The sequence below is a fragment of the Battus philenor genome, unplaced genomic scaffold, assembly GCF_028537555.1.
Source record: "Battus philenor isolate CCGP_79_NKW_IND1 unplaced genomic scaffold, ilBatPhil1.0.hap1 SCAF_7, whole genome shotgun sequence".
In the NCBI taxonomy this organism is placed as follows: Eukaryota; Metazoa; Arthropoda; class Insecta; order Lepidoptera; family Papilionidae; genus Battus; species Battus philenor.
Window position 1 is genome coordinate 9,992,462 of NW_027181737.1, and position 13,879 is coordinate 10,006,340.

Genomic DNA, 13,879 nt, shown 5'->3' on the forward strand with positions numbered 1-13,879 from the left:
CTCTTGGAGAAATAATATAAACTTCTTACTGTGTACAATTTTTATTTATTACTTGTTTATGTTTTACTGTTTTATATGTTCGCCATTGTTGCATGACTATCTGTCATTTCTCCTTTTTTTAGGTTATCACACCTCGTTCCCGACTTAACTAAATTTTGCCGCTATAAATATCAAACAATATTTACTTGAGTTTGTAGCTATTCGCCACATATCAATAACATTGGGATGATTTCATCGATTAGTACCTCTCTGACCGATGAAAAATATGATCGAACGTAGATATAATTGTCCATTACAAAGAAAACAATAAAGGTCTACGACGACTCGACGATAAATAGCAAAACCGCAAGCTCTATATTAAAAGACCGATGGAAAAAAAAGGATCGAGAAAGCCGAAGATAAGACAAATATTTATTGAGTAGAAGGCTATATGAGAAAAATGGGAATATTTTCAAGATGAAGGTGATGTGATGTCTTGTCACGTTGTCTGTGCTAAAGGCTAAAACATATAAATAAGATGTGACTGTAGAAGCGGCAGTCCATAAATTTTTTTCGAGGTTTGTGTTGTGGTATCGGAATTTTTGAAAAGATTCACTACACTACACTACACTCATTTTCGATAAAAAATTTTAAAAGTTTGTTGCCGAAACAAGGAATTAACAGAAAAATATGGATGAAAAAAGAAAGAATATGATAATTTCTTATTGTTCCTTGCTATACTTAAAAAAAATTGGAGATCATTTATCATATTATTTCATAAGAGATATGTAACATAATTTTTTTTATTATTTGAAATGAGCATATGATCAGTGTAGCAAAAAATATTTTATTTAAGAGTTTACCAATTTATTATTATTACTTAGAAAAACAGGAATTTGGTAATAATTATATTAATAAATAGTCGACAAGATTAAACTCAATAATTTCAAGAGTTATGGTATCATCGATTTTTGTGAGTTTAAATCGTATCCGAACAACACTACGGATAGAATGATCTAAAATTAATATCTCTCCCATTGTATTGTTAGTGTTACATATATTTTGATGTATATTTGTAACCAGGATACTAGAATCTTACGACTTTTTTTAGAGTTATTGTAAAATTGAAATTGCGATTTTTAGAAAAAATATATGTCATGTTTTAAATAAATTATAAAGTATTTCAAAACTATTTTCAGTAAGTATTTTTAACCTTATTCAGAATTTTTTTGTTATAGTAAAGGTCAGATTGTAATATGTATTTTTTATTATTAATTGTGAATAAAAATTTAATTATTGGTACGTGTAAATTAAAATTAAAACAAGATATAAAATTTGCACTTAAACATTTTTTGAACGGTTGCGTATGTTAATAGCCGGTGTCCGAAGTACAGTTTTATATTGCTATTTAGTCGATTCGCGTGCTCTGTGAAACGGTAAGAGACGTAAAGTTTCGTTGTAAAACTACACCGTATATAAATAAGACTAATTGGTTACCCCATTATGGAATATTTAAATGTTATTACGAGCGTTATTTATTTCTTTTATACTTGCGAAAGTCTGTTACTGAGTAATTATTAACTATTATTTATTTCAGGTTAAATAATAATAAACTGGCACCAAGATGATGAATTATCTCAATGTTTTAAAACAATCTACTGTTGTACATTTATGTTTTGCTATATCATATTTTACTTCTGGCTTGATACTAAATTTTATACAGGCTATACTTTATTTGGGACTGAGGCCTTTTGATAAAGCATTGTATAGAAAAATTAATTACTATCTTTCTTATTCATTTTATTGTCGTAAGTAATTTGATTTTAACTTGTGAAATATACATTATATAAGTTTATATTTATATATATATTAGTGTAAGTCATACCTTTGAGTTTGAAATCTCTCCTTTTATATCCATTTATAGTTTATGTAAACAATTAATGAGACAAATCAATTTTCAATTATTCACTGAAGTGAGAGATAGCTTTGTTATGTACTTTTGCATAACCATTCAGCTCTATTCTATAATTTTGAAATTAATAAAATTAACATTTCTTTCATGAAAACCACCTTTTTTTTACAGAATTAGTTTTTATGTCAGAATGGTGGTCTGGAACAACTGTATCTTTATATGTTAAAAAAGATGAATACAATAAGTATTATGGAAAAGAACATGGTTACCTTATAATGAACCATAGTTATGAGATAGATTGGTTGATGGGGTGGCAGTTTTGTGATGGAATAGGCATTCTAGGTGTAAGTATTTCTTGTTTCATATAAATAAACCCTTAATTATTATTTTTTTAAACATTTTAGAACTAAGTAAACCAACTCTTCGTTAAATGAGCAGGATAGATTTTTTTCTAAGATTCTAGCTCATAATCTATAAATTATTTTACTGGAAATTAAATAATTTTCATTATTCTGTTTGTAAGAACAATGTGCTTATGTCAATTGTTTTTATTGGCAATCTGTATGGCAGACCTATGATCACTAATGAATGTCCTGTGGTTGAAGTTAAGATGATGAAATTATTAGTTAAACAAAATACTGTTCATTTAATAAAATAAACTTCAGTTGATAACAATTAAGTGATATAAATTATCAAGTTTTTGTTTTTTGATAAGCCAGTTGTAAAAATTATAGCTCAGGTAATTTTCTTACATTTTAATGTAATTTTTGTTAATGATAAAATTACTATTCAGCTTAAAGTTGTAAAATAAATGCTTTTCTAAAGCCAATATCACAATCTATATCTAATCAAACGTAGCTTTGAATATATAATTACAATTTATTTTACATGCAAACTGTAGAGCAACTTGTAGAGATTAATTTAATGATGGATTTAATCATGTCACAAATGAACATTATATATTTTGAAACCTTTTTTTTTACAGTAAGAATTTCAAATGTATGTAAATCAAACCCTGAAACTAATTTATAATGTCAATTTAATGAATCGGAGAATAAATAAATTTTAGTAACCATTAAATGTTAAAAAAATTATTGATTTATGATTTTAGAATTAGTCCTTAATTTAAAAACATTTGAAAAGACACTTGCAAAAAATTACTTTGTGGTTCTGAATATAAAATAAGGTTTAAATCATAATGAATTATGATGACTTATAGTAGATTCACTATGCTTTGTAAGCAAAATTTAGGTTTCTTAATAAATTCTCTTCAACTCTACAATTATACGTTAAATACATTATAAAACCTGACTGAATGAAAGTTTTTGAATCATTTATATTAAACATAAAAAATTGGAATAATGTTAACTATGTTTCAGTTATTTAAAGTATAAAAATAATGAATAATTATATGGATATGCATATACATGAGCATGAACTTTACATAAATCTTTAAACACATCTTTCAATATTTGTAGATAAATATTTTTTGGTAATTTAGTTTTATTTAAATATGACTGTGGCATGATTTCACATTGATAACAAATAATACCTTATTTGATCAAAGTCTGTATGTATATATTTTTTTTAATTTTGAACAATTAGTTGGTATAATTTTTTAAATTAATTGACATAGAAAACATTCACCTGGGTAATTGAATACTCTAAATTTATTTAAATAAATTAAATGCCTATTTGTTGAAAATGTAGACATTATATTGTAATATTTTCACCCTAAATTTATAATTAAATAAATCTTAACTTAAAGGTAAAACTTTTTAAATTATGCTTCTAGAATAGAGAATGATTCAATAGTTTCATAACATTTAATGATTTTGTTTATAAGAAGTTGCTATTTATTTAGATCTTTTAAATTGTAGCTGGCCAGTAAAGTTTTTTATAGCTATTTTAGAAAATTGTTTGAATAAAAGTTACTCTATGATCAATCTTTTGATATCAGTGCATTGTTTCTAATGTGTCTATTAACTTCATTTGTAATCTAACAGTATTTGTATTAGAAGGCCATCCACCTCGTTATTGGTGTGTGTGAACTGTAAATAGGTCGTCCTGACAGCAGGTACCGCGTGTATTAATGTTGTTATTTGATTAATCATATTGGATTATCTTTAAATCGATATAATAAAACAAATATTTATATCCTTCGAATAGGCTTTGCTAACCACCTTCCAAAAGTTAATACATTAATATGACGTACTTTTAAATATATATATATATATATATATATATAAATATATATACATACATATATATATATACATACTAGCCGATCCCGCAAACGTTGCTTTGCAAAAAAAATAAAGTTTTTAATTAAGAAATAAAAAATAAGGGTTTGATCGTAGAGGGGTGAAAATTTAGGGTTGTATGTATATTTGTATGCTGTATCATAAAAAAATAACAACAAAAAATTTTGTATAAAAATAGGAAAAAAAATTTAGGTACCACCCTTATCACTTAGGGGTATTAAAAATAGATAGTAGCCGATTCTCAGACCTACTGAATACGCATATAAAATTTGGTAAAAATCGGTCAAGCTGTTTCGGAGGAGTTCAAGTTCGAACACCGTGACACGAGAATTTTATATATTAGATATACATATATATATATACATATATACACACACATATATATATATATATATATACTACTGCCAGGTTCGGAATGTTGACTATAGTTACTCTTTGAATGCTAATTTTACAATTTTCTCCTCTTATAGAAATGTTTCTTTAGTCGAAATATAAAATTTTATCTCGTCATTATACAAAAACGCCCTATGTATTCATTTTTTATTAAATTCAAATATAATTTCACGATGAAAACAAAAACAAGTCCAATAATTACGCATACGTTTTTAACCATCAGTATGTCACAGATAATACTGTAATGTTTAAAAGTTAACTAGAAAATAAATATGGTATTCTTTTATTTGATTAACATACATTTTTTTTCTCTACGAGATCGAATCACGTATGAGTTCGTAGACAAATGATAGTATATGTCTAGAAGATTGGCAAGTAGATGTGGCAGTGCCCAGGCCACATAGCGCAAAGAACAGACGGCTCCTGGGCCTTAAGGTTCTGAAATGGAGACTGCAGACCGACAGACGCTGCGTAGAACAAGCTCGACTGAAGAAGCTGGCTTCTTCCTACTGGTCTTTTTATAAATTTATGGGGGTGGCCTATGTCCAGCAGACGTGGTCTTTCACCTAAAATTATGATGTTTTGCCATTGTTACAGAATTGCAAAGCGTATGCAAAAAAAGCCATACAATACTTACCGCCCATTGGCTGGATGTGGAAATTTTCCGAGTTCGTATTCTTGGAGAGATCCTTCGATAAAGATAAGGAGATAATAAAGAATCAAATATTGGAGCTTTGTGACTACCCGGATCCAGTTTGGGTAAGAGGATTTATTATTTATCAAATGATATCATTAGGTTGCTTATCAACGAAAATTTATGATATGTTGTTAATGAAAATAGACTTCTGTGTATAAATATGTAATAACTAAGTGCCACAAAGTTAAGTATAAATAGTTAAGACTTAACTATTATTTTTTTGAATACCGCAAGAATATAACACATCCTGACTTGGTATAAACATCAATTCGCAGCTTAAATGAGTTTTATCATGTATTACATCAGAGCCTGTGTAAGCCATGTACAATTATGATTCATCGATATCTTTGATTAATGTTTAATAGTACAACAATAAAAACGTTCCTATCTTAAAATACTTTATCGCAATGTAGTATTACATACGTAATCTTTGACATTATTTGACATTATTTTGATATTTTTTTAGCTATTAATGACCCCGGAAGGTACTCGTTACACAGTAAAGAAACATGAGGCTTCGGTTAACTTTGCGAAAGAGAAAAATTTGCCGTTACTGAAGCACCATCTTACGCCCCGAACTAGGGGATTTACTACAAGCTTGCAACATTTTAGGGGCAAAATACCAGCCATTTACAACATTCAGCTGGCATTCGAACGCGACTGTAAGGTCAGTTAACGTTTTGATAAGCATAATTAATATTTTATTTAGTGAATTGTTATGACGAAGTCTATTTATAACATTTAATGGAATTCTACTTAACGTCTATCAACGAATTAAGGCAATAGCTCTAATTACCGTGGTATGCAAATTCAATATTAATTATCGATCGATATCGATCGATCTCGAAGTTATTAGGATCATTCGCATCCATTGGTACAACATTAGAACACAACTTGAAAATGTTATACTAAATTATTTCTTAGCTTATCGCAGTATTTTAATATCAGAAATAATTATAACATATAGTATTGAATGCCGATGTTTCATACCGCGGTTATAGATGCTTATTTATGTATTATATGAGTTGTATAACATTTTATTCATCTAATTGCCGATCGAGCGTTTATTCAAGGTCTCGGTATGTTGACTGTTTATTATGGAGCTATGCTCGTCTTGAGTTGACGTACCAGTTCGACCACACAAAATTATAGCAATGAATAAACATACAAAGTGTTACCCACGAGGCAAGGCAAACAGAAACGTGTTAGCGCCCATATTAAGTCCTGTCGCGTTCGTGTACTACGGCCTGACGACCGTGACAGTGTTTTTATTATAACAAGTCATATTGAAGGAGCAATCATTATTCTTCTTATGTTTGTGTACATCTTAAATTTTATCGTGGTTTCGAATGTACCGTTCAAATTCTCGTTAACATTTTTTGTCATTGTTTAGGAGTTTTTTTTCGGTAATGAACAAATATTTATGTTATTTATTTAATATTTCTATTGTACACTTTAGGAAACATTTAAATAGTTTTACAATAATTTATGAAAAAGTACAAAAGGGAGTTCTATCACACAAGGTAATCTCTTAAAGACAACTATATTATGGAAAAAGGTAGAAGTACAAATAATGGGTAGTTAAAGTTTAAAAAACATACATAGACATACATACCTAAACATATATAAACAGTCATATATGTGTATATAACATATATGTTAATAATAAATAAGATATAATACATATTATAAATGTAATACAATAATAAATAAAAACATAAAACTGATTTGGATCGAACTTTTCTAAGAAATAATAAAGAAACAGAAGAAGAAAATTAATGAATTAACAGTTAATAAATAGGTAGTGAGTTAACACGTTTTATATTTAGCGATAAATCATTCCACAGTCGAACGGCCTGTGTGGTGAAAGATTTAAAATATGTTATTTTGTTAAAATTATGGGAGATGCTAATGACCTATCACAAAATAAATGACACAAAATATATACATAGATAATCAAAATTGTTTATATCACAATCTCTGCTCATCTTTATATCACGAAAAAATTTAATATTCAGAAAAAGTACTTATGTGTTTACTCATCAACCTATGTACCAATACATCTATTTACCTGATTATTTCTACGTAATTGGTTATAGGTATAGGTTAGTAAAATGAACGTACGTAAGATCTGTTCACTCAGAGTCGCATTACGTTAGCCTATTCGATAATTTGGTATACTGGTATTATACTGAACTGACTTTACATATTTTATCATCTGTAGCACCACTTTCTTATGGGTTTACGTGACAAAAATATATCAGTTAAAAGGGATGAACGTATAACTCATTAGCTCTTAATTAATGTATGGTACACTGACCCAAAATAAAACATAATTACAAAAAGAAAAAGCATTTTATTCACAAATATATTAAGTCGCATTCCATTAGAAAAATTTAAATTAATGTAAAATATGTCAGAGTAATCATTGTATATGAGTTGATTGGAAATAGGTGTTAAAACTAAAGCTGTAACTAATCATCCTGTATATAAGGAAGAAATTACTATCTATGTACTGTCTCATCATGTTGGTTCAGGAACCATAAGGATTAGACACTTGAAATTTGGTAGGAATATTCCTTTCGCAAATAGGTCCACTGCGAACAGATTTTATGAAATTCCACTCGCAAGAACCATTTATATCGACAGCTAGTTATAGAATAGGTATTTTTCTTGGTCACGCTATTACTAGAACTTACTTTAACTTTTTTATATAAGTTTTTTCACACTTGATAAAAAGGTTCGGTTATTATATGGAAAAAAATTTAATTTCCGATGGATAAACCAATCGCAATGGAAGTTGTTTAGTGTTTGTGGCATAGTCTACAACAATCATTTTCACAGGATCAATTATAATTTTGTCTGTACCAGTGTTTGTAAAGCGTCTATTTTGTTTTTTAGTCAATAGAAAATAGAAGTAATATCAATATAAAAAAACCCTTAAAATGTATCTTTTTTATTTCTTAAGGGTGCAATATGATTATTTATACTTTACAGGTATACAGGGTGTAACATGACCGGTAAAAAATAAGTAGCCCAGGTTAGGGAACTCCCAAAACCTCATCACCGGCCTATTCATTTAATCCTCATTCAGAAATTTTATGTCTGTGTTATGTTATAGTAAGTAATCTTGACTAGCTGGTGGTATAGTTCAGAGACGAATGTTAATTCGATTAAAAAAAAATTAAAACATCTTTTTAACGTTTCCTGTATAGTCGTACAAATTTATAATTTCTTGGTTTATATATGTTACGTTCTTTTCATTTTCTGTGGTTTATAACTATGTAGCCTTTGCTAAACTTATAAGACGTAGAAATATCTGACACTATGGGTTATATGGAGAATGTTGCCCAGAAAATAATATGATTTATTAACGATATATATGATTTAGTAACGATAAAGAATGTTTCCAGACTCCCCCTACGTTGTTAAGTCTTCTTTATGGAAAACCAGTTCAAGCGCACATGTTTTTACAACGGATCCCTGTGGAGACCGTACCCGAAGGTGAAGCTGAAGCAGCTAAGTGGCTGCACGACTTGTTTGTGATGAAAGTAAGTTTCAATTAAGCTTTAATATTCCGATAATACGTGAATATCAAATTGCAAAAAGGAAATGGGCAAACTGTAGTTTAAAACTACATTTAATTTAACTACAATATAAAAAATAAGTACGCAGTAGTTTGCCGGTTTAGATCATAAATCAATCGAGTTTTAAGTAGGACCAAATACTCTTTAAAAATTTAGCTGATTCCGGCATACCCACCGCGGCTACATTTTCACTATATTCCTAAAACTGGGCAAAAAATGTGAAAATAAGATCAAACTATGATTTTTTTTTATAAGTAACAATCACTAAGCTTCCTAAAATATTATCTGCCTACAATGATAGGGGAAGACAAGCCTACATTTTAGCTCTTAACCATCGACAGCAGATAAATGTTTGCTCTCCATTTTATTGTTATACTACTTAGACCACTTTCGGAAGTATGGCTTTACATCAAAATAGGCATTAGGGTTGCTGCATTTAAAGGGTAAATAGGTAATTTTTAAGTAATTCTCTTAGTGAAGGTTATAATATAATTTAGCCCTGGGCCTGCCAATCAATACAGGACATAAGTCACTCCTTATAAATTCCCAATAAGACCGGTTGGTAACCGCCTGCATTCTGCGTCTTCCGACGACTTTAACGCAGCGCAGTCGTTATAGTAATTACTAATACTTGATGCTCGTATCAAGTATTATGATATAACGATAAATTACTAAATTGATTATTTGTTTTCAGGATAAAATGCAAGATTCCTTTTTCAATACAGGGGATTTCTTTTTGGAATCTGGCGTTGAGAAGGTAGAAAGTTTCCAAGTACCGCCCCGTGTGTACTCGCTTATAAATACTCTCGGATGGGCAATTATCACCTTAACTCCGATGATGTATTATCTAATTGGCCTACTTTTTAGTGGAAAACTTCTTTATCTATCAATCGGTGGCGCAATACTTGCTGCATGTAAGTATTTTAACTGAACCATACATTAGCACGATAGATAACCTAGCTGACTCGAATGAATAATAAAATATTAGCACAAAAGAAAGAGAATTATAGTGCAGCATTAAACTGCGCTATTGTGATCTTCTGCATTTGTGATGAATAATAGCGCTGTCGTTTATTTTGGCTATTTCGAGAAATAATCAAGAGCACCATTATACATTTCTGCTATTTTGATAAATAATCCAAATAATTCTAGTGTGCTCTTTATATTCTCATTATTGATTAAAAAATTATGTTGTCGTTCACATTCCCTTTTTGAAAAAATATTCAAAAGAGCGCCATGATATTTTTCTGCATTTTGCAAAGGAGCTCTGTCACGCTCATTTTTTCCCAATCCCGCTTGCATATAAACAATTAAACAATGGATTGGGTTTTTATTATATTTTAAGTTTTTTGTTTTTATAATGAACATCACCTAACGTGTCAATGTCATGATATTCACATGTATAATATGATATACTGATTTCACTTTGCATTATTCAATTTATGTAATGTAATTAAGCGATCATATGTGATCCAACATTTTATTTTTGCATTGTGATTATTTGAGAAAACATTTAAAAAAATATCTGTAATTTTTTTTAAATGTTTTCCATAAAATTTGCTCTACTTTATATTAATCGATTCATTGAGCCCACTGTTGATATTCCGTTTATTAAATATCCACACATAAAAGAGTTAATTAAAGTTATTGAAACAATATTAAGTAAAATCCGATATTTAATTTGGCATGTCGGAAGTAATAACAATTTAATTTAACATAATGTCTTTAATTTTTCATTAACAAATCACTCACTCACCAACTTTGTGCCCAAAATTTTATAAGCATTTACAATAAATCAGTAAATGAAATATAGAATATAATGGAGAGAACAACTATTTTCTTTGAATCAATAAACAAAGTTGTTACACAATTTTTATTTATTATTGTATATAATATTTATTACTCTTGTTACAAAATAGCGAGAAAAATAGAACCATTATAATTCTTTTTTTGTATTATCATTAATAATAAAGATGAAAATCTGTATGGGCGGTTTGCATCTTTATTCTCTTGAAACAATGAAATATTTTTATATTATTTGTATTGTTCACGCAAAAATTCGTAATCTGTTTTATATTTTCAGTTTATATACTGCTTCAAAAATCCATCGGCATCACCCAGATCAGCCAGGGTTCTTCATATGGAACTGAAAAGAAGTAACTATTGTCTGTACCTATGTAATTATCTAATTATACAAAAAACTATTGCATTGTATTATTATTGACTATTCAACATTAGATTTCTATTATTAGTGTAATTAGATAAATTACAAAGGGTTCTTGTTCATATTTATTTTGTTTTCAATGGTGTTAATCTGAAATTAAATTAAACTAACGTTAATTCCACAAGCATTCATAAGATGGTGTGAAAATAATATTCTTTGTTTCTATGTAGACAATTTTTTTAGTAAACAAAAATATTTGATTTATAACAAAACTAAAAAAAAAGGTTTCGCACAAATTATAATGGCTGAATTTCTTTTATGACATTGCCTAACTCACAAAATAAATCATAAATCATCTGTATATGATAAAACTGAAAAGCCAAGTGTCCAACACAAACTGAACATGAGCATAAATTATTTTCAAATCCTATAATTATGAGTAAATATTTTCGCCTTGTTAATACTGTAGAAATATATTGTTTTCTGTTTTATTTAAAATAATTAAGGTGTATTATATAAAAGAGGCTATCGTAATTTGCCAAAATACATTATATTTGATTATATTTATATATCTTATTGTCAGTGTTCGAAAAATTATTTGACTTTAATAATTCATTTATATGTATAATCTACACAAAATGGAGATATATTAAAAAATTTACCTTTTTAACAAATATAGGCATTAAACACAGTAAGTACATTGACCTTTTGCTTTGTTGGTGATGGTTATAATCAGAAAATGATATTTTTTGAACATTATTAAGTGTTTTTATTGCTAATTGTAACACATTTAAAGAAAAGGAAGCACAATTTTATTTATTTTTTAAGATATCACAGTATGTTATAATAATTTAAATAGTGTTCATTTTTGTTGTGTGATACTAGAATAGGGTGTTTGTTAAATCATTCATCTTCTTGACAATATATTAAACATAAATTAAAAATGAAAATCATCCAGGAATCAATCATTGTAATATGTCATAGGAATATGGTCAAAAGGTACACAATATAGTAATAGTAATTTTTTAATTTTATGCACGTGACATTAATAATCATTCATATTATCACCTACATACACAATATGTAATGTTTATTTATTATATTTGATATATCTTTTACAACCATTTGAAATGTCTTATCATAATTGGGTACGAAAATATTTATGAGTACTACATCAAATCGTTTCAATGACAAACCTTCTGAACTTAAACATAATGCTGGGTACCGACGAAACATGTATGCCTTTCAATAATATTTGTCTTATAAATTGACAAGAGCTATTAATTACATGCATCCGTCCGCACCTATGCATTACATCAATCTCTATTTTTTATCATTGTACATAAAGATGTTTTGGTTCAATGTTCTTAATGTAACTTGTAAGCTTTTATATATTATTATTAACCCTTTCAGGACCATAAGGTTACGGTACCTTATTTAATCAATTTAGCTAGATGTAATGAATTAATAGGCATCCTAAAAATATAATTTATACAAAAAATTCAAAAAAGTTTTACATTTTTTTTGGAAATTTATGGGACAAATATGTCCCTATGGTCGCTAAGGGTTACTTTCTACTTAAACATCTAAATTTTGGTTTTCTTATTGGTAAGTCTGTTTTGTTGTAAATAATGTACATTTGTTACGTAGCGTACTTTTTTTTACTTGTTTATGAATAATATATATATAATAGGGCAAGTTATTTGTGGTACTCGGCGAAACAATTCCTGCTGTTAGATGATTGGTTACTGATTAGATGGATTGTTTTTTTGAGATGTTGAAGGTTCAGGTGATTCTTGCCGTTGAAGAGTCGTCGTTTCTTCAACCTCGACATCAAATACCCCTTGGTCATCACCTGTACTAGAAGTCTTTGGTCTTCGTCATCAAGCACTAAGTCATCTTCCTCATCGCTACTGTCACCCACAAAAATTTGAAGAATTTTATTTTTTCGAAGTTCAAAAACTTCACGTCCCTTACGAAACATATTCTGCGAAAAATATGAATAAGAAAATGATAGCATTTTGGTATATCACCAAGCCAAAAGTTAAGAAATTCCGTATAAAAAGTATCCCTTTACGCCGACAGGGACATCCGTGTCCCATAATCTTTATAACGATTTATCACAGAATACAACATAAATACATTACTATTGAATATTTAGAATAACAATTTACTTACCAGGTAATGATAATTTGACACTGTAAAAATTTGAAAAGCACTTTTACAATATCAATTATTTATTCCAAACAGCAGATCATTCGCGCCAAAAGAACTCTAACGTTCCGGTGACGATAGACAATAAACGATGTTAGTTATCATGTATTTCCAGTAAAAAATAATAAAAAGGTACTTTCAGAAATGTTAAAACAAAAAAATAATTTACCATGGTTACGTAAATATTTAATTAATCCATGATTTTTGCTTGGGACACCGGCGTCCCCGTGGTCGTGAAAGGGTTAATGATTGTAACAAATTCTGTAATATTACAATAGTACTTCTAAAGTTAATTCCTTAGCATACCAAATGTAGCAGAGTAGGGGTGATATTTGTACTATACAAAAATGTTTGTAAAAAGAACTAAATAAAAATATAAGCAACATTTTGTCTGTTTTGGTTTAATAAAAAAATATTTTAAATTCACAAATGAGTGAATATTATGCTTTTTAATGGATTACCTAAAAAAACTATGACAATGAACAAACAATTGATTTTGATAATTTGGAATGAACGTTATGTTTTATCTAAGATGGAGTAAATTAATTAAAAATCAGTAGTAGTCTGAATTAATAGAATTGTACTGTATTGGTAATTCTTCTAACAGGAGATTAATTAATGAATTAGTGAATAGGTCTGGGTTTTATTGTTTTAAAAAAATATAATACT

General features: G+C 28.4%; 1 protein-coding gene across 1 annotated transcript; it reads left to right on the top strand.

Moving 5' to 3' along the window:
- Window positions 1-1,089: 1,089 nt before the first annotated feature.
- On the top strand, window positions 1,090-13,648 carry LOC137930801 (1-acyl-sn-glycerol-3-phosphate acyltransferase gamma-like). Its single transcript, XM_068774105.1, has 8 exons — window positions 1,090-1,177; window positions 1,577-1,787; window positions 2,063-2,235; window positions 5,146-5,307; window positions 5,712-5,912; window positions 8,659-8,796; window positions 9,527-9,746; window positions 10,916-13,648. Exons 2-8 carry the CDS (start codon window positions 1,604-1,606, stop codon window positions 10,990-10,992), a joined length of 1,155 nt encoding a protein of 384 aa, XP_068630206.1. The 5' UTR covers window positions 1,090-1,177; window positions 1,577-1,603; the 3' UTR covers window positions 10,993-13,648.
- The last annotated feature ends 231 nt before the right edge of the window (window positions 13,649-13,879 follow it).

Bases quoted from the DNA above. Each gene is read 5' to 3' on its own strand.
- LOC137930801 (XM_068774105.1), top strand. From the start codon at position 1,604: ATGATGAATTATCTCAATGTTTTAAAACAATCTACTGTTGTACATTTA. The intron at 5,308-5,711 runs GTAAGAGGATTT...ATATTTTTTTAG, and splicing joins ACTACCCGGATCCAGTTTGG to CTATTAATGACCCCGGAAGG. The intron at 8,797-9,526 runs GTAAGTTTCAAT...ATTTGTTTTCAG, and splicing joins ACGACTTGTTTGTGATGAAA to GATAAAATGCAAGATTCCTT.